The 22,432-nt window shown below is 39.5% G+C and overlaps 2 protein-coding genes across 7 annotated transcripts in view; one reads left to right on the top strand and one right to left on the bottom strand.

Annotated features, from left to right (window-relative positions):
* The window catches only part of SHLD2 (shieldin complex subunit 2), a 206,886-nt gene extending 197,729 nt beyond the window's left edge, over positions 1-9,157 (bottom strand). For 5 of the 6 annotated variants that reach the window (XM_090278341.1, XM_090278345.1, XM_090278343.1 and 2 more), the window contains exon 1: positions 9,061-9,157. The gene's annotated coding sequence lies outside the window, so the exon portion shown is untranslated. Of the gene's footprint in view, positions 1-8,721; positions 8,874-9,060 lie in introns of all 6 variants that reach the window. The other variant, XM_090278342.1, reaches the window with a different exon arrangement.
* A 34-nt stretch (positions 9,158-9,191) lies between these two features.
* Positions 9,192-22,432, top strand: part of GLUD1 (glutamate dehydrogenase 1) — a 37,546-nt gene continuing 24,305 nt past the window's right edge. The window contains exon 1 of the mRNA XM_090278349.1: positions 9,192-9,917. Within this exon, the coding sequence (XP_090134475.1) occupies positions 9,470-9,917 (448 nt within the window). The 5' untranslated portion in view covers positions 9,192-9,469. The remainder of the gene's footprint in view (positions 9,918-22,432) is intronic.

Below are 22,432 nucleotides of genomic sequence, written 5' to 3'. Positions count from 1 at the left end.
CAAAATGAGCTACAATTTCACACCAGATAGTAACAAGGGTCGAGGAAGATGTGATGAAATTGGAAGCCTCACATACTAATAGCAAGAATTAAAATGGTGCTGCAGCTGCTGTGGAAAACAGTTTGGCAGTTCCTCAAAAGGTTAAACATAGGTAACCATATGACCTAGCAATTCCACTCCTAGGTATATACTCAAGAGAATTTAAAACATATGTCTAAACAAAAACTTGTACAAGCATGTTCATAATAGCATTATTCACATAGCCGAAAAGGGGAAATAACACAAATGTCCATCAATGATGAATGAATTGTAAAAATGTGATATAGCCATACAATGAATATTCCTCAGCCATAAAAAGAAATGAAATACTGACACATACTATAACATGGATGAATATTAAAACATTATGCAAGTGAATTAAGCCATTCACAAAGGGCCACATATCATACAATTCCCTTTAAACGAACTGTCCACCATACACAATCCTCAAGACACAGAAAGTAGAAAGTATGTATTACCTTTTCAAATTAATTTTTTTTAAGCTACACTGTTCGTGTATTTGTTATATCGTTCTACATACTAAAATTCTTCTAAAATTTTTTAAAAACCATTTGGAAGTATGAAAGCGTTCTATGAATCAAGGAGAAGAGACCCAGAATTTTAAAACAGCTAAGGAAAACTCATAAACCACAAAGGCAGAACATTGACTTGTCTGTTGAATGCTATCAAATGACCAACATGATGTCCAAGTTAAGTTCTGGTCTACTTTTGAACTGGAAATTACTACCAATAATTAAACTTTAAATTCGCAAAATATCTGTATATCTTATAAAGGCAACCATCAATGTAAAGCTAAAACTCACTGGACTTTACAACACAGTAAATAATTTTAAACTAAATGCAACAACTACTTCAAATATTTATTGGAATAGTAAAAATAGCATAACTTTGGATTCAGCTACATGGGTGTGAATCTTAGCTTGCTGTTTACCAGCTAGGTGGATCATCAATTTACTAGGTCTCTGTAAGCCTCTCCCCATCTCCCACTCCCCTACTTCAGTTACATCAGAAATTAGAATACTAATAGGCGCCAAACCAACGCGCCAGCCAATTGGCCAGGCACTACTCAGGCACGCCCCAGCGGGCGCAAGAACAGCAGGCTGGCCGCAGCTCACAGACGCCCACCTCCACTGCGCACAGGTGCCCGGGCCGCCTCAACCGGCGAAAAACCAAATCCTGGGACGGGCTCAGCAGGGGCGAGGCTAGCGCTCCGGCCACCACGGGCAACCACCCTCGGCCCGCCCCAATAGGCCCAAACCAACACGCCAGCCGCCGAGCCCAAGTGCCTGTGGCCCCGCCCCAACGGACACAAAACCAACACGCCAGCCGCACACGGCCGCAGGTGCCACGCAGACCCGCCCAAACGAGTGTGAAACCAACGCACCACCCACCCTAATAGGCCCACAACAAACCCGCCCAGCAGCGAGTAGTGGTCTCACCCGCCAACGGAACAGGAGAGCAACCACCCGCCTTGTACCCGGTGCACAACATGGTCAACCGCCCCTGGCCTTCACAAGAGAATGCACTTGCCTCTGGCTGAGGACAAAGGACAGTGAAATGAACTAGAGGCACTTTGTAATAAGTTTTGGGTGCTGGCTCTTGAGAAAGAGCTGGGAGAGCAGCAGACCAGGTTCCAGTACAGAAGGATCCCAAGTGCTATGGGAGAAATCACTTAAGTAGATTGATCCCCTCCAAGTGGCTTCAACTGGAGACAGCAACTCAACAACTGTATACAAGAAGTTCACACCATAAAGGCAGAAAATAAAAGCAGATCAATCTAAGAAGCAGAAACAAGACCAGTGCCCAAAATGGGGAGGAAGAATAACACCCCACCAAACAAAAACAACACTCCACCAAAAAGAAAGGAGGAATTCCCAGAGGAGGGATAGATGACACAGAAGCAAGCGAGGTATCCAGACATGGAATTCAAAACAATAGTAATGAGGAAGCTCAATGAACTCCACGAACTCAAAGAAAACTATAACGAACTCCAGGAAAACTATAAAGAGCTCCAGGGAAGCTATAAGGAACATACTGAGAACTACACCAGCATAAAAAAGGACATAGAAACTATCCATAAGAACCAGAAAGAAATGAAGAATACAATTTCTGAACTGAAGAACATAGTAGAATCAATCAAAAGAAGGCTATGAAGCAGAGAATTGGATCAGTGAGTTAGAGGACAACGTAGAAAAAAATTCCCAAACAATGCAACAAAATGAAAAAACACTTAAAAAGAGTGAAGAGGGTTTAAGAGAACTGCAGGACAACATGAGACGAAACAACATTAGAATCACAGGGACAGAAGAAGGAGAAGAGGAGCAAGGAATAAAAAACCTGACTAAAAAAGTAATGACAGAAAATTGACTAACTTGATGAGAGAAAAAGTCATGCAAGTCCAGGAAACACAGAGGGTTTCAATGAAAATGAACCCCAAAAGGCCTACTCCAAGGCACAGCATAATTAAAATGGCAACATTCAAAGACAAAGAGAGAATCCTAAAAGCAGCAAGAAAAAAACAGCAAATAACATACAAGGGAGCTCCGATAAGGCTATCAACTGATTTCTCAACAGAAACACTAGAAGCCACAAGGAAATGGCAAAAAATATTTCAAGCAATGAAAAACTAAGGCCTACAACCAAGACTACTCTACCCAGCAAGGCTTTCCTTCAAAATGGAAGGTGAAGTAAGGAGTTTCTCAGACAAAGGAAGACTAAAAGAATACATCTCCACCAAACCAGCGTTGCAAGAGATGCTAAAGGGAATGCTGTAAGAAAGAGAAGAGAGAGAGAGAGAAGAACACAGATACAAAGGGAAATGAATAAATACCTGTCAATAATAACCTTAAACCTAAATGGATTAAATGCTCCAATAAAAAGACATAGGGTAGCGGAATGGATATGAAAACATGACCCACATACATGCTGTCTACAGGAGACACACCTCAAAACAAAAGATTTACACAGACTGAAAGTGAAGTGATGGAAAAAAGTATTCCAAGCAAAGGGACGTGAAAAAAAAGCTGGGGTAGCAATACTTATATCAGACAAAAAAGATTTCACAGCAAAGGCCATAAAAAGAGACAAAGAAGAACATTTTATAATAGTTAAGGGAACAATCCATCAAGAAGATGTAACCCTGATAAACATATATGCACCCAACATAGGTGCACTGAAATATAGAAGGAAAATATTGGAAGACTACAAAAAATATATCAACAGCAACACACTCATAGTAGGGGACTTTAACACCCCATTGTCAACAATGGACAGATATTCAAAGCAAAGAAACACCAAGGATACTGAGGCATTGAACAACACTCTCGACAAAGTGAACTTAATTGATATATATAGAACTTTTTACCCCAAAGAAGCAAAATATACATTCTTTTCAAATGCACAAGGGACGTTTTCAAAGATAGACCACATGGTAGGACAAAAAAACAAGCCTCGACAAGTTCAAGAAAATTAAAATTATATCAAGCATCTTCTCAGATCACAATGCCTTGAAACTAAAAATCAATCTCAAGAAAAACATTCAAAGACATTCAAACTCATGGAGAATGAATAACATAATATTAAATACTGAATGGGTTAACAATGACATCAAGGAAGATATCAATAAGTTTCTGGAAACAAATGATAGCGAGCACACAACAGCCCAAAATCTATGGGACACAGCAAAAGCAGTCCTGAGAGGAAAGTTTATAGCAATACAGGCCTACCTAAAAAGGATAGAAGAATCTCAAATAAAAAATCTAACTTTGCAGCTGCAAGAACTAGAACAACAACAAACAAAGCCCAGAGCAAGTAGAATAAAGGAAATCATCAAGATGAGAGAATTAAATGACATAGAGACTAAACAAAGAATTCAAAAGGTCAACAAAAGTAGGACCCGGTTCTTTGAAAATATAAACAAAATCAACAAACCTTTTGCCAGACTTATCAATAAAAAAAGAGAGGACCCAAATAAACAAAATCAGAAACAAAATAGGAGAAATCACAACCAATATCACAGAAATACAAAGGATTGTAAGAAATTACTACAAACAACTATATGGCAAGAAACTTGACAACCTAGATGAAATGGACAAATTTCTAGAAACATATAATCTTCCAAAACTAAATCAAGAAGGAGCAGAAAGCCTGAACAGACTGATAACAAAGAGTGAAATTGAAGCAGTAATCAAAAAAATCCTGGCACACAAAAGCCCTGGACTGGATGGCTTCACAGGTGAATTTTAGAAAACATTTAGGGAAGAACTAACACTTACTCTTCTCAAACTATTCCAGAAAATCCAAAAAGAGGGAAGACTCCCAAACTCTTTCTATGAAGCCAGTATTACCCTAATTCTAAAACCAGGTCAAGACACAACAAAGAAAGAAAATTACAGGCCAATATCACTGATGAACATAGATGTTAAAATCCTCAAAAGAATATTGGCAAACTGGATCCAGCAACACATTAAAAAGATCATATATCATGATCAAGTGGGATTCATCCCAGGGATGCAAAGATGGTTTAATATTTGCAAATCAATAAATGAAATACACCACATAAACAAAATGAAAGACAAAAAACACATGATCATATCAATAGATGCTGAAAAGGCATTTGATAAAGTACAACACCCATTTATGATGAAAACACTCAGCAAAATGGGAATAGCAGGAGCATACCTCAACATAATAAAGGCCATATACAAGAAACCCGAAGCCAACATTATACTCAATGGACAAAAGCTGAAAGCATTCCACCTAAGATCAGGAACAAGGCAAGGATGTCCACTCTCTCCACTCCTATTCAACATAGTCTTGGAAGTTCTGGCCACAGCAATCAGACAAGAAAGAGAAATAAAAGACATCCAAATTGGAAAAGCAAAAGTAAAACTGTCACTATTTGCAGATGACATGATAGTATACATAGAAAACCCTATAGACTCCAAGAAAAAAACTACTCAACCTAATAAGTGAATTTGGCAAAATAGCAGGGTACAAAGTCAATATTCAGATATCAAAGGCATTTCTATACACCAACTATAAAATAACAGAGATAGAAACTAGAAAAAAAAAATCCCATTTACTATAGCAACAAGAAAAATAAAGTACCTAGGAATAAATTTAACCAAAGAGGTAAAAGATCTGTACTTGGAAAACTATATAACCCTGAAGAAAGAAATTAAGGAAGATACAAATAAATGGAAGCATATACCATGTTCATGGATGGGAAGAATCAACATCATTAAAATATCCATACTACCCAAAGCAATTTATCGATTCAATGCAATCCCTATTAAAATACCAGTAACATATTTCACAGACCTAGAAAAATACTACAAAAATTTATATGGAACCAAAAAAGACCCTGAATAGCCACAGCAATCTTGAGACAGAAGAACGCAATAGGAAGAATCACAATACTTGACATAGAACTATACTACAAGGGCACTGTAATCAAAACAGCCTGGTACTGGCATAAGAACAGACATACAGATCAATGGAACAGAATAGAGAGCCCAGAAATAAACCCAGGCCTCTATTGTCAACTAATACTCAACAAAGGGGGAAGAAACATAAATAGAATGAGAAGAGCCTCTTCAACAAATGGTGCTGGGAGAACTGGACAGGGACATGCAAAAAAATGAAACTAGACCACCAACCTACACCACACACTAGAATAAACTCAAGATGGAGCAAAGACTTAAAAGTAAGACGTGACACCATAAAATTCCTAGAGGAAAGCATAGGCAGGAAAATTTCAGATTTCCCACATAACACTATTTTCACTGACACATCTCCTAAGGCAAGAGAAATAAAGGAAAAAATAAACAAATGGGACTACATCAAACTAAAGAGCTTCTGCTCAACAAAGAAAACATCAGCAAGATGAAAAAGGAACCAACCATATAGGAAAGCATATTTGTCAATGATTAAAGGTTTCATCTCCAAAATATATAAAGAACTTACATAGCTCAACACCAAGAAGACAGACAGCCCAATTAAAAAATGGGCAAAGGACCTGAACAAACACTTCTCCAACGAGGATATACAGAGGGTCCAAAGGCATATGAAAGAATGCTCAACATCACTAGCCATCAGAGATGCAAATAAAAACCGCAATGAGATACCACTTTACACCAGTCAGAATGGCCATCATCAACCAATCAACAAACAACAAGGGCTGGCGAGGATGTGGAGAAATGGGAATCGTAGTGCACTGTTGGTGCGAATGCAGACTGGTGCAACCACTATCGAAAACAATATGGAATTTCCTCAAAAAACTAAAAATGGAACTGCCTTTTGAACCAAAGATTCCACTGCTAGGATTTTACCCAAAGAATCCTGAAACTCCAATTCAAAAGAACTTATGTACCCCTATGTTCATAGCAGTGCTGTTTACAATAGCCAAGTGCTGGAAACAACCCAAGTGCCCATCTGTAGATGAGTGGATTAAAAAACTGTGGTACATTTACACAATGGAATACTATGCAGCAGAAAGAAAGAAGGAACTCCTGCATTTGTGACAACAAGCATGGAACTAAAGAGAATTATGCTTAGCGAAATAAGCCAGGCAATGAAAGAAAAATATCATTTGCTATCACCCAATACAGAAGACTAATGAACAACACAAACAAATGAACAAAATTGAACAAGGAACAGAGTAACAGTTATCAGGGGTGAGGGGGAAGCCGGGAGGGTGGGAAGGGGGTAAGTAGGGGAAGGGTTTAGCAAAGGAACTAATATAAAGAACCCATGAACATGGACAACGGGGTCGGATGGACTGTGGGAGAAGGGGTGGGCTGGGTGAGGGGTAGCAATGAGGGAAAAAGTGAGACAATTGTAATAGAAAAATAAAAATAAAATCAAAACAAAAATCACAATTATGTACCACTATGCACCTATCAGAAGAAAATATACTAAAGCTAAAAAAAATTATAATACTACCTACACTTTAGTGTGAAAAGAAACACTCCAACTAATTACAAAATGGGAGTAGGGAATAATGTCATTCTTTTTAAAACCTACCTGTACTGTTTGAAATTTTACACACCATGTATACAATTTAAAAACATAATGAATACTTTTAAAATAAAAATACTTTATAAGGTTCTTGTGGAGCCATTTTGTAAGATATCTACACACAAGACTCCTAATTAAAAATAATTTCCTCACTCCTTCCAAAGCCCTTCCTCCTCCTTCAATTCCGGTGAACAAGACTTGGAAGAAACAAAGCTAAACATTTATTTTTCTGAAGGCAATGGTTATCAAGAAAGAGCTAAGGGCAATAAAACTAAATTTTAAACCACTTTCCTCAAAACATACCAAAGAATTTCATCTGAAGAGAAAAAAAATGTTCATATGTTTACTGATTCTAATCACTGTGTTCTGGAACATTAAGGCTTTGGGGGAAGGGAGAATTGCAATGTTAATGATAATACTACCAAATGAAAAGAAAATTTGGTACCTTCTGACAAACAAGACAAATTTAGGATTCAGTTCAGAGAATATTTTTCACTAGAAAACACAATAGAAATATAAATTGTGACTATCTTTTATCTAGCAAACAAAGTAAAATATCAGCTGCATCTTTTTTGCTCTGAGAGTACAATGAGATAGATGAGTGTAATTTAACTGGTCCAGGTTGTCACCTTACATTGTGATATTTTTGCAGGATACTGTGAGACTTCAGAATATTTTCTTTCATATTCTAATAGATGAATAAAATGAATGTCAGAAAGCACAGTAGTTTTGTAGGTCAAAAAGGTGGTTTTTAAAACCACCAAATACAATGGGATCACTAAAGCTAGTATGTGGCCTTTAGTAGCTGTCTTAAAAACTGAGATATTAGAAAAATGGGACAACTGTAATAGAAAAAAACAGTAAATAAATCAAAAATTTTTTAATTGAGATATTAGACTTTTACAAGCATCAAATATGCCCACAGGAGCATTTCTCATCAAGTATGCATAAGTACATAATTAAACCTTCATGAAGATTAAAGTTTACAAATCCTATTCTGGACCATTTAATATATATTATACATTACTGAGAAAGAATTTCCTGGAGTGTCTTTGTTTTTAGACTATTTCAAAACAATATTTCTGTCGATGTAAGCAACATCAAAATCTGTAGAGAATTTTTGAGTTCATTTGAGCCAAAACTGATATTGCCAGGAATCAAGCTTTCAAATGCTCTTGAGAATAACAGTTATGCATTTCTTTTATGCATTTGGAATCAAAGAGAGACCATTAGGAAAATTACATGAAAGTGGAAGAAAGCAAGGCAGACTCTGGTCACCCTTTGTAAGGAGTCTGAAAAGGTGGCATTTCAAAGTTGTGTTAACCTAGACGCACAAAACACAGGGCTTACTTAAGGCAAAGATAAGCCTTTTACTAAAGTAGCTGTATGTCAGCGGTGTGACTACCCAGCAAGATCTGCCCAGTTAAGAAGTTATGATTTATTACAGCACCGCTTTTTCCTCCACACTTAAAAGGGTAAGTACAGTCAGTAAATTTTAGAAAACTACAATAGTGATTTACAAAACTTTTATCTCAACATCACTGTGTGGTTAAAGGAGACAAAATTAAAAAGTGGTAAAAGCTAGTCGGTAAGGGATTCCCCAAATTCCAGGTTTTCTCCTTTCCAGTTTCTGCAAGCCACCTCAAAAATCCAGCTCCGGATGACAAAATTCTTCACAGTCTCCGTGCAAACAGCCAAGCCATTAGGCAGGCCTTCAACCGCGGCTTCTCTGTCTTCCCTCAGGACCGCCCAGGACCGGCCCAGGGGGTGACAGAATGGCCGTCCCGCCCCGACTGAGGGCGGAAAGGAGGGACACCCATGACTCACTGACCCGGGCCAGCCGCCAGACCGCACCACCTTCACCCTAGCGAAATCCTGACACGGGCCTCTCAGCGCCCTCCAGGGGCCAACGCGCCCCCTCCCCCTAAGAGCTCCCCCTCAAACTCCCTCCACCCCTTCAGGCGCGGGAGGAGTACAGACCTGAAACACCACCTCCTGCGGACCCAGACCCCTTGCGCGGCCCTTCGACCTTACCCACGGCCCTGTGAGCATGCGCAGCGGGCCCGTCACCGCCTGCGCGCCCCCGACTGCCCCGCGCGCCCCCACCGGCACGCGCCGCCGCGTGGAAGGCCGGGCGAGGCCGCGGAGGAGGTGGAGGCCGGGCTTCCCCGGGCGGCGCGCGCCCCTCGTCCTGCCATTCACGAGCGACATTGGCCCGCGGCCCCAAAGTCCGTCCTCTGGGTTAGGCAGTGAGCGCCGAAGGGGAGGGGACAGCTAGAAAGGCAGGAAGCTGAAGCTTAAAAGGGCAGCCCACGCTGGGCCTTTCCTCCCTTCCAGGGTCCCCGAGCTTCTGAGAGCTCCTCTCCTCCGCGGCCTCCGCCCCGCCGCCATGTACCGCTACCTGGGCGAAGCTCTACTGCTGTCCCGCATCGGGCCCGCAGGCCTGGGCTCGGCGGCAGCCGACTCGGCGGCGTTGCTGGGTCGGGCCCGCGGGCAGCCCGCCGCCGCAGCCCCTCTGCCGGGGCTCGCGCTGCCCTCCCGGCGACGCTACAGTGAGGCGGCGGCTGACCGCGAGGACGACCCCAACTTCTTCAAGATGGTGGAGGGCTTCTTCGACCGCGGTGCAAGCATCGTCGAGGACAAGCTGGTGGAGGACCTCAGGACTCGGGAGAGCGAGGAGCAGAAGCGGAACCGGGTGCGCGGCATCCTGCGGATCATCAAGCCCTGCAACCATGTGCTGAGCCTGTCCTTCCCCATCCGGCGCGACGACGGCTCCTGGGAGGTCATCGAAGGATACCGAGCCCAGCACAGCCAGCACCGCACACCCTGCAAGGGAGGTGAGCGCCGACGTGTGCCCCTCGCGCTGTCCCCCACGGCCGGGCCTCCTGCTTGCCTCGGGCCAGTGCGCGTCTGGGTTCGGCAGAGCAGGATAGGACACTGGCCCTTCCCCCACGTTCTCCTCACTCCCAGCCCTCGCCTCGGGTGTGTCAGGCTCGGATAGGTAGTGATTTTTCCGCCTTTACCCACCAGAGTTGGTCCAATCTCCCTCCGTGCTTCTGCCTGTGTTGATGCTGTGCGCAGAGTAGACGCTGCACTACTCTTTTGATCTTAGTGTGTGTGATACAGGATGGGTCCTGACAAAATGCACTTCGAGAAAAGCCAATGACTGGCCCATGAGATTGTGCCTCCTGCAAGTTTTTGTGGGCTTCTGTGACTCACCTGAATGCATATTATGAAATAATTATTTTATGATGTTTTTCACTCTTTACATCAGTGACAGATGATGCAGTAACATACAAAATAAACTGCCTTCTGTGTTTAAAATCTAGACGGTTTCATTAACCAAATGAATTTAAGTTATATTTCTACTCTGACAGCTTTCGTTTTGTGCAAAGTAATGCATGAGCAGTGTAACATCTCTGACAAACACCGGGCGTGCTGACAGTAAATCTAAAAGGTTTTGACCGCAGGATGACCCGCCAGCCAATGGAATGAAATAGCCCTGGGGGTGTGTACTGGTCCTGGCTAGCACTGGATTTGAGCTTGGAGAAAAGATAAGGACGTGAAGAAAGGAGTTGAGTACAATTTGGTAACGACTAAGTTATCCTATACATAGTTTAAATTTTTGAATGTCGATTTGGCTTCTGAAGTCCATTGCTTTCTTTGAGAAAATAAGAGCGTTCTATTTTTTCATTTTTCCTCCAGTAAAGTGCTTAAAAGTAACCTAAAGTAGTGAGGTGAAGAGTCTTGCTGGAGTTTGTACAGAGGCTATAGGGCTGTGCCCTTTGTCTGCACAAACCTCATACAGGTTTCTATTATACCAGCTGCTTCCTAAGGATAATTTTTAGAAATCTGTCTACCAGGAAAAATTGAGCATTGCTGGTATTCTCAGCTGGGGAGCAAAGGTTACTTCATACTGTTTAATGATTTACTTGCTGAATCTTGATCGACCCCACCTACTTTTTAGGATGTACCTGTAGAGCTTAATTATCTTTTACTGTTTTCTATTCAAATCAACATCTGAACCACTTTGACCTCTAATTTCCCTTTCCAACTCCAAAATTATATAAAATGTACACACTGTCAATCTCCTACATTGCCTTCCTTTTTCCAACCACTCCCTTATTCTCTAAACTGGGAATACAAGATCAGATTACCAAGAAAAGTAAACAAGAATGTTGGAGGAAGAAGCAAAGTTAGCAAATATTAAGCTGCAATGATTCTTTAAAATGGACGTCAAGTTCATATTACTGTCTAGTTGTCAGTATTTTCTGGTTGCTTAAAAGATATACAAATTAACTAATGTATTTGGTCTTTTCCTGCAGGATCTGATTTAGTCCAGGAAGTTCTTTACATTCTTCGGTTCTTTATATGCCAAGCCCTCTCCTATCTTTATAAATCACAACTCTACAAACTCACTAAAACAACTAAAGTTTACCACAGTTTGTCAGTCCTCTTCCTCTTGTCACCACAGCAGTTTTAATACCAAAATATTGAACCTAGCAACGAATTGCTTCAGCCATCATGAAGCACTGTTATTATAGCACTTGCTTGTAGTAGAGTGGACGAACAATTTTCTGTTCCGTTATCCCATTTACAAGAAGGTATGCCACTGAGAGCTTTATTAACTCCCAACATATAAACATTGAGAAACTGAATTTTAACTGATAAGTAATAGCAAGCATTGTAAGATAATATAAAAGAAAATTGACATTTAAAGTGATAGGTTTATTCTCTTTTGGAATTTGAAAGCATGGAGAGAATAGGCTTGGGGAGGATTATATCCCTATGAAAGCCCTTAAAAACATTTTAGTGTGCTTAAGATAATGAACAGTATACTAAATAGATAATCAGGAAAAATTTGGATACTATAGACTTCCATGATTTTCTTTCATGGCACTCCAGGATTCTTCTACCCATTTGTCGTCCTTGTCTTTTTTAGAGAGTAACATCAACTTATTGTTCCACTTATTTATGCATTCATTGGTTGATTCTTGTATGTTCCCTGACCCAGGGATCAGGAGGATGCTCTAACCAACTAAGCTAACCTGCTAGGGCCTATCACACTTGTCTCATTGCAGAGAATGTGTATTCTAAGAGGAACTTATTTCAGTGGGGTTTTTCTTCAGTAAACATGTAAAGCTGTTTTTAACTTACAAGAAAGTTGTTAACCTCTTTGGTTCCACTCTAGTCTTTAGAAATACCATACAGAATATATTAGGTAATGAGATTTTAAAAGATGCTTTGGATCAGGGGCCCCCAGCCTCCAGGCTGTGGGCTGGGTACTGGTTCCCACCGCAGGAGGTGAGCTTGAATGTAATGCGCTTGAATCATCCTGAAACAATCCCCCCACTCCAGTACATGAAAAAAACTGTCTTCTACAAAACTGGTCCCTGGTGCCAGAAAGGTTGGGGACCTTTAGATAATCCCTATAAACCTGACTAAGCCTTTTCCTCTTAAAGCATACTTTAGGCATACCTTAGCACACTTCTCTCCCCACTCTCACTCAACTGCCTTCTCTACCAATGTTCTTTGCCAAAAAAAAAAAAAAAAAAAAAAGACTTGTCTGCTCCTTTTTATCCTTTTCCCAACCCTCAGCTTTCTGTATCTTACCTTTCCTCAAGAATGACCTTATATGCCTGAGTTTTCCAAAGTAAAATTCTCAAGTTAAAGCAAAGCAACAATCTAATTAGAATCTTTGTAAGGGCAATAGGTGGTTTTAAGACCGGGCTGTAGGTGTACTTTATTCCAAGTAAATATTTAATAATGCATATTACTTTTATGCTTCTCTTTTCCCACATACCATATTTATCTGAAGCCATTAGATTTTCATCTATTAAGGGTTTGTAAAAGACTGTGCAGTAGGCTCTGAAGGAGCATTTTAATGGAGGCCTTAATATTTTCAACCAAGATGAACATTGAGAATTTCTTATTTATGTGTTTGAAAACATACAGGATTATTTCTGTTAAGGTTCTCAGAATAAATTCTGTTATTTTATTGGCCATGGTTCTACCTCAGACCATTCTAACCTTTTAAAGGAAGTTTATCATTTAAAAGTAAGACTGAGGGGAAAGTACAGATAGTGGCAATTCATTGATATTGAAGCAGTTTAACTTTCTCTTCCAGCCTGTCCTTTCCCCTCCATTCTTCATATTAAAACTATTAAGTCAAAATTCTCTGTGTCTGATTCTTCCTATCATAGAATCTTCTGAATTATCATCATTTAACTAAAGTTGATGGACTATAGAGTCCTTTGAGACATTAACCCTAAATCTTTTATTTAACTACAAATATCCGTACACTGAAAAAGTGATCCCTATGTTAACAAATTGGCTGGTTTTTTTTTAAGAGTCAGAATGCAAAAAGGAAACAGTAGGATGTAGATAATCTTTGTTCTTGTCTTTGGGCAACAGGATGCAGGAGTGGAGGCAGGAAGGGCAGCTAAGGCTTGGATAGTCCCCCTTAGCCTCTGGGATATAATTGTGTGGTGAAAGGTGGTTCTTTGGGGAAGACTGCACAAAGTACTGGTAATACCTTCACTGAAGAAAGAAACTGTTTTTGGTGTATTTCTTTTTGCTCAATTGACAGCCACTAAAACTTGGCTAACTTTGAATAAACTAACTCTTTCTAATATTTCTTTTAAATGTAAATGTGTGTCTGCATCTGCTTCCACAGATAAAATGCCGCCTTCATAGGTAAATTAAATTTAGGATTAACTCAGTCTGAAAGTTCATTTAGATGACAGATAATTTGTGTGTCTTCTACACCTTTGCCCTTAGCCCTGAGGTTTTTTGTTGTTGCTGCTGCTCTTGTAATACTTTTTAGTTGAATATGGAACTCTGTTGATATTATAAAGGCTTTTCATTTGGGGACAGAATGAGGGAAAAGGAAGCCAAATGCCTCTAACTAAACCAACTCTCCTCACCCCCACCCCCACCCCCCCGCAGGCCAAATCTACTAAGGACAGAAGAGCTAAATAATGGTTATGTTCTAACTATTATGTTATAATGATCTAGATATACCAGATCGTTATTGAGTCATCCCATAACTTTGTGTGAACCCATCTCGCTAGTTTGCTTTTCCAGTAAAAACTCCACATGCTGGAAGACAAACACTGCTCTTTATATGCAAAGTACACTTTGCAGGAATGGGACATCAAAAATTGGAGGACAAGAACCAGTATGTATTAAACTCTGATAAAACTGGCAGTGTTGAAATTTTAAGTTCAAGAAATAACAGTTGAACATGAACTTTCTGACTTACAGTGGGGAAAAAAGTGGTTTAGCACAGCTTTGTTTTGTTTTTGTTTTTTTGCCCAATTATGTTAAAAATACTGAGGGTTCTGCCAGGAATCAGTTAAAAACTAATAATAACTTGGATGTTGAAGAATTCCTAGGCAGTATTCTCTGACATGAGACTTCTAAGTTATATCCTATTTATTTTGTATTGTAATTAGGTTTTTATAATACAAATAATAAAGAAAAAAGCCTCTATTATCATTTTAATAAATGCATTGATCCCTAAATATGCCCTGGCTGGTTTAGCTCAGTGGATTGAGCGTCGGCCTGCGAGCTAAGTGTCGCTGGTTCGATCTTCCAGTCAGGGCACAGCAGAGAAGGAAAACTGTGACTCCAAAAAACCTCCGCTGCCTTGCGGCATACCTCTTCAGGGGAAAGGCTAAGGGAGTAAACCCCGACAGAAAATCCGGAGCCGGAGTCCCTAAGGCGGTTTGACGTTGTAGTCAACACCGGCAACTCCTGCGGCGCACCTGAAGCCAAGCTGTATTGACTCCGTCTTTCCCTTGGACCCTTCAGCTGCGAAGAGAGGGGGGTTTACATGGGCAACAGCAGACCCTCCATATTACCCTGCCCAGGCTCTGTAGCTTCAGCGTCATCACAAGATGTCGATTCAACACGGGAGGAGACAGATACTATGTCACTCCCGAGTCGGACTGCACAGCCATTCTCGGCGGTGCAGATAGACTCTTAAGAAGCTACACCATCGTCTCTCGAGACGGACGGCTGCCGACGACGATCCCTAAATGGCCTATAATTAATTGCTCTACCCAACAAACCCCAGTTAAAATAGATATATATGATTTGAATAGTCAAATAGCAATGGAAGTCACAAAATGAAAAAAGAAGCATCCCTAACCCCAACTCTTCCCCACAAAATAACAATGAACTGTCTTATATCCAAAACTTATTTGAAACTGGGCTAGATATCCAGATGAATCAATATTATCCTCTTTTCAGATGCAGAAATTAATGCAGATTGAAGTTCTCACTATCAAGACTGGAGTGTTGATGTATGAAATACTATTGACCAAGCAAGGAAAGGTTTTATGAAGGGCAAGAAAACCACCTGCTCAGACCTTTTTAATTACCTTTCACAAAGGCAGTGATAATCTGGGAGATTCTTCCTTCACAAAGGATAACTGAAATGCAAGGGATAACAGTGATAGCTAACATTGAGCTCTGTGTATATACCAGGTGTTTTGCTAAGCTTTTCATGCACCATCGCTTTTATTCCTCATAACAACCTCATGGAATACAATCTTGTTTCCAATTTTCAAATATGGATCTAAGGCTGATGTGTGAAGTCTCCTTTGGCAAGGTTATACAGCTAATAGGCAGTGGAGTTGGGATTCAGACTCCAGTCACCTGATTCAGCACCAACCTTAATCATTATCATCTGGGATTTTTTCATGTAAAACGTTATAGGATATATCATGAGATAAGAGAACCAAGTCGTGCCATGGACACCATGATTCCTGACACTTTGAATCATTCAAAATTTGTTAAAAGGATTAGAAGACCTACCTTCTTCCCAGGAAATAAATGCATATCCAAACAACTGTGTATAAAACTCGTTCACAGAAGATATCTTTAGCCCTGACCAGGTAGCTCGGTTGATTGGGCGTGGTACGGCAGAGCTAAAGGTCACACCGGTTGATTCCTGGGCGGGACACATGCCTGGGTTGCTGGTTGGGTCCCTGAACGGGAGCTTATAAGAGACAATCAATCGGTGTTTCTCTCCTTTCTCTCTCCCTTTCCCTTTCTCCAAAAAAGAAATATTTTTAAAAGGAAAAGAAGATATCTTTAAAGGCCCATTCTAATTAGTTAATGAAATAACATTTAAAAGATAATTTTCCATTGAAAGAGGTTTGAAGAGCTTTGGTGTCTTAACAATTTAATGTGTAGCCAGAACAATGCATTTCTCTAAAAAAGTGTTATTACATGTAGCTAAGGGTTTTCAATGAGATAATTTTTAAATGGCTGTCTTCCAAGTGGCTCTTCCTTAAATAAAAACTAAGAAGGTCTTTGTATAGCAAGAGTTGCTATTATTCCTTTTGATTATTCTTGGAGAAAGACTGTGAGACCTAATTTTTCTGAATTACTTCTTGGCTAGAAAAAAATGTGAACATGACAAGTGAGAATTATAAAGCTTGTCAGTAATATAATCCCTTTGCCATTTATCATTATCACAAATATATGTCAACATAGGCCCTTTAAAAAGCATTTGTATATTGAGCCTTAGGATTTACATGAACTCTTCTTTAGATCTTACCAAGAGAGAAACAGTAAAGGAATAATCAAGAGTAATACTACCTATGTTGAGGATTTACTGAATAAGGGCTATGTTCATCACAAACTGTAGACTGTATTCCAAATAAATCAGTTTTTCAGTTATGTGGGCTTTTTCCCTTGTAGGCAACAGTTTTAAACTTTAAAGAACCATTCCTTATAGTTCATGGGGATTTCTGATAGTTAATGTATTTATTGCATGTCTGTTAATTGCCTGTGTCAGGTACCATGCTCTGTGCTGGGGAACTACCCATAAGAGAGTTAAAACAAAAACCCAAAGCTGATTTTTTGTTTGTTTGCTTTTTGAAGTATTTTTTCATTGATGTCCCCAAAATAGAGCAGAATTCAAAATCTCTTCTGTACTGTATCATTTTCTCTTTGCTTTAAGCTCAGTAAATTTTTTCTACATTTTTCTTTTCCAGAAAGTGTCAATAAATGAGAAATTGAAAACATACCAAACAATGTGTTGCTGTAATAGGAGTTCAAAGAAGATATCAGGGAGAGATTGTCTTGCTCTGGAAGCAGGGAAGGCTGTATAGAAATTGAATAGGGGAAAGGTCATTTAAGAAAGAGAAGCAAAGGGGTGTCTTCAGCTAAGGCAGGGGGCAGGACTGTGAGTGATGGGGTCATGTAGACAGACTGTATTTGTAAACAGTAAGAAGTAAGGTTTTGTGACATAGTAAGTGTTTATTTGGTCTCTTGCATCGCCCTCACCCTCTTCCTAACACAGAGCTCCTAATTTCCTTGTAATTCCTGAGTGATGGGGTGTTAGGAGTTTCTTTTGTTCTAATATTTGGCCTTTGACTCCAGTTCCTGACACAGAGCTCCTAAAACCCTTGTAATTCCCTGGATAATGGGAATATCTGGTGAAGCAACTCTTGATGGGCTCCTGGATAGCTTCAGGATGGCGCTGGTCACCAGAAAGATGAAGCCCTGATTAGAACCTTGTAACTTTCAGCCCTACCTTTATCCTCCAGGGAGAGGAGAGGACCTGCAGGCTGAATTCATAATTCCTCATGCCTGTGTGAGGGAGTCTCCATAAAAATTCCTAAACTACTGGGTTTAGAGAGTTTCCCAGTAGGCATTCATGTGTCAGGAGGATGGTGCACCCCAGCTTGTCAGGGACAGAAGCTCCTGTACTCAGGACCCTTACAGTAAACCAGTACACATAAGTAAAGTGTTTCCCTGAGTTCTGTAAGCCATTATAGCAAATTATCAAACCTGAGGAGGGAGTTGTGGAAGCCTCCAATTTGTTAGCCAAGTTGGATAAAACTGTGGGTACCCTGAGCACTCAATACTTGTAACTGATTTGGGGACGAGTCTTGTGGGAATGGGCCCTTAGCCTGTGGAGTATGTACTAACTCTGGTTAGTCGGTGTCAGAGTTGAATTAAATTACAGGACACTCAGTTGGTGTTCACAGAGAACTGGAGAATTGCTTGGTGTAGAAAACCCCATGCATTGGTGTCAGAAGTGTGTGAGCAGAAAGTTTTCCTTCAGGTTTGTTGGATGGGACATGATAAACCTAGGAGGGGGCAGAAAGCCCAACAACAGTAGAACTGAGAATGAAGTGATAGGTAATATCAGAGGAAATGAAAAGTAAAGGAAAGATAAAACATTTTGAAGAAACGATCGTATTACCCAATAGGTAGAATACATGGATTAAAGAAGATAGCTCAAATTCCTAGCCCGAGACACTAGTAGGAAAAATGGTGATATCAGGGACAGAAAAGTATTAGTAAAGAGGAATGGGTTTTGAAAATAAAGGAAATCTTGTTTAAAGTGCTCTTTACGAACACTGGAAATACAGGCATATTCTTTCTCAATCTTACCCTTGCAAAGTCCTGTCTCTGCCTGTGGTGCCTGCCTATACCATGTCTCCTGTCTCCCTATAATTCTTTTCCTCTCTTAAAGTCTATCTCAAATATCAGATAGACCTGTGAATAATTTATATGAAACTGGATATCAAATTTCAAGCCTTTACCCCATTGAGCCTTTTTCTAGCAGGTTACTGTTATCTTTTGCTAAATGTTTTCCAAGTTCATATTCATTAATTTAACTAGGATCATTTCCAAGACCTATTTGGTATGAAGTTGTAACTAAGTTTACTGTTAGCATTATCAGAATAAGGAATCCATTAAAAATTAGCAGGATCCCCCTTTAAATGCATATTCTTTATTCCATTCATTGCGCAATAAGTTAAATACTTAAGCACAAAAGAAAGCTATATATTCTATAGATATGTGTGTACATAGATGCAGGGAAATGATTTGAAAAGATATATATTTAAGTTGCTAAGAATGGTCACCCCTAAATAGAAGACTGGGGTCACAAGGGGTCACCAGTAGTAATCACGGGAGACTTCAGCTTTTTCTCTATTTAAATTTTGATGAAAAGAAGGAGTGAAATATTTTCCATTTTTTTCAAACATCAATTAAATGTGTTCCCCAGAACACTTTGTGTCTTCAAAATGCTCAAAATATTTTGGTAATGGTTAAAACACTTAAGTGTTTCTTTCCCTGTGTTCTTAACAATACGTGGTTGCTGTGAAAAACAATTAAAGTGTATGATTTTGCTTAGCTCCCATACTAAATGCTCCTTCCTGGTGCTGAATGATTTTTTATCTGAGACTTACAGTATTTTGTATGGTCATCACTTGCTGATTAGTACTAGTGAGTTCTAAGGCTTTTCTGGGGATTCCATGCTTGTGATAGAGCTTGTGGTTATTGAGTAGTTTCTAAAAGTTATAGAAAACAGTTGGAAATCTGATTTCTGATAACTAAATCAAACCTATTAATATATACAGTTGCACGTAATGTTAAAAACCATTTGAATTTTCACGAATGTGTTTAATGATTTGTCATATGAAACAATGGTGACTTAGTTGCTAGGAGCTTTTTTGTGTGTCCGGGTTTGAGTCAACTGGCAAGAGGAAAAACATTCAAGCAAATTCAAGTTGTGGTTTTCACTAATTTTTCCCAGCTGTTGTATTTCTTCATCACCACAGCAACTGTAGCTAGGTTTTGCTCTTGATTTTTATTTCTCCTAGAAAATCTTAGCGTATACCAATCATTAGACTCTTGAGCAGCAGTTCTCAATATGTGGGTTGTGACCCATTTGGGGGTCAAACAACCCTTTCACAGTGGTTGCCTACGACCATCGGAAAACACATATAATTACATATTGTTTTTGTGATTAATCACTTTGCTTTAGTTATGGTTGGGGGTCACCACAACATGAGGAACTGTATTAAAGGGTCGCGGCATTAGGAAGGTTGAGAACCACTGCTCTTGAGAATAGTAAGGAGTATCTTTGGTAATTAAGTTAAAAGGCAGAGAAATGCTTTGTGCTGTGTGTAGTTTGCAGATGTCTGCATTTCATTAATGTTTTTTGAGTCATCTTGATACTAGTTAGCTCAAAATAGCTAATTTCCCTTGAGAATAAAAAGGATGATTTCAAAATTCCCATTGTTGTAAAGTAGGTACTTAATTCTATCACCAGCCCATCGTCCAACTTTACCAAATTTGATGATTGATGAATAACAAATATTGTCAGTGGTGTTTCTTTAGTTTCTAGTAAACTGAAAGTACAGTTTACTCTGTTAGTCCATCAGAATGGTATCAGTCCTGTGGTCCACACCTGTGTAATCACCCCATATGCTTTTTAGTTTAGCCAGCTTTTCATTGAAAATATCTACCTCCATTCCTTGAATCTTTTACACTTGGCAGCACTATTGTTCTAAGAATCAGTTGATTCCCAAAAATTAATTATGCTAGTGTCAACAGAGGCTAACAGAAGTGCTCCAAGACTTTAGGATACCAAAAACAAACAAACAAACAAAAACACAATTTACTTTCCTCCCATTTCTAAAATAAAATTTTCTTCCTTCCAGTTTCTGTCCCTGTGCCCCCATCTGACCTCTGTTTGCTCTTGCTCGCCTTTAGCCTTCTCTGTCACGCTTCCCATCTCACAGAAAAGGAAAAAAGTCTTGATTTTATAAAAAGAGAGTATTCAGACTGCAAGTATGATCCTTCTTGATTCATTTTGGTTTACTACCTGTTATTTGTCTTCAAATTGAGTGTTCTTGAGGTATTAGGCATCCAATAATGCTAGGTATTCCCTTTCTTTCAGAACTTTGAAGTTTGTATCATACCATTTTGTCCTTCAGAACTCCAATTCCGCTAATTTCTCCTAATACACCGAATTTACAACTTTAGTGGAGTGTATCTTATTTTGCAGTCATATTCTTAGTGTCAGATAAAATGTGGTTAAGTATTTTCAGGTGACAGTATATTTTTAGTAATTGTCTTTGGTTTCCAATCGCAGAGGAGGAAGAACAGCTAGCTTTCCCTGTGTGTGGGTAACGCCTTTATTACTGGAGTTTGTTTTGTTTCAAGTATTGCTACAAAGTATTTTATTTATGGTACTTTGAAACATTTTATTTTCCAGATTAACAGTTCAATGTTCTAGCATATCTGCCAACTTCACTTGTCCCCTCTTTTCTGATAGCTTCTCCCTTGCCTCTGGTTACTGGAAGGTCTTCATTGGTTCATAGCCTACAAAAAATCCCTGTGGTGTGAGGTAAATTTATGCAGCTACTGCTTCAAAGTCTTGCTGTTGAACTCTCTAAGTGGGTGTGTCTGGAAAAGAAAATTTCACTTTACAAACCAGAATTCCTGGGTTCTATCCAGAGGAAACATGTTTTTTTGTTATACATGTACAGTTTCAGACTCATCATTCTAGGACTTTTGCAACGAATTTAACATTTTATTTACACCCTTTTGTATCAATAGAAAGAGGGGTCTAGTTTCTAATTAACATCTATGTCTAGAATACAAGTTTCCCCTGCTATCCGAAAGCTACCTAAAAATTGAGCATTTCTGTGAAACCTTTTGTAAGCTAAAATGGTGTAAATCAAAGAAGCAATTACCAGACCCAAAAAATAACATACCAAATAACACATAAAAGCTAAAATAACAAAACACATATTGAAAGCAGTGCCACTCTTGCTGCTCAGGGTGCATGCTGCCTCTGTGATGGCTTGCTGCCAAACAAATGAAAACACTGCAATTTTTCATAAAAGTGAAAATCTTTTTGGATTTCTTTCCATTAGCTGATACTTACCGTATTAGGATTGCTATCTGATTTATGAATATTACTATTGCAAGACTTTTTTTTAGTTTCCCGCTGAATGTATTAATTATAAGCACTGGGTAGGGGAAAATAACTTTTTCCTCCACTTAAGACAGCAAGGAAAATTAAACAGCTCTAAAAATATATGAAAAATGTGCTTGATGTGTAATAGGAAGAATACTAATTAATAGTAAACTTATAATATCCCCATGAATTTATCTTGCGAAATATGAAAGTCGAGGTTCATTAAGTTTGTTTAAATACCTGTCAGGTTAGACTTTCTAAAAAATAGGCACACGCCACTAGTTTGTAATACTTACAATAGCAGTTACAATAGTTGAAATTGAAGTAGTACCGCACATACATTATCCTGTGCAATCCTGACCTGAAGCCTAAAAGCAGTGTTTGCACCTCCCCAGGTGAGCAAGTGCAGGGACCAGCAGATGGTACTGGGTGGGGTGGCTCATTAGGAAGTGCTGGACACTGCATCCAGCCCTGGTCCCTGGCCTAACATGATTTTCACATTTTATTTATTTTTTTTTTAAGATTTTATTTTTGCAGAGAGGGAAAGAGAGAGAAACATTAATCAATTTACCTGTCACTTGCCCCCAACCTGGGACCTGGCCAGCAACC

Source organism: Furipterus horrens, unplaced genomic scaffold (genome assembly GCF_987537825.1).
Source record: "Furipterus horrens unplaced genomic scaffold, mFurHor1.1.pri manual_scaffold_5, whole genome shotgun sequence".
In the NCBI taxonomy this organism is placed as follows: Eukaryota; Metazoa; Chordata; class Mammalia; order Chiroptera; family Furipteridae; genus Furipterus; species Furipterus horrens.
The sequence above is the reverse complement of the archived record's forward strand: the minus strand, read 5'-3'. Positions and strand labels throughout refer to the sequence as shown.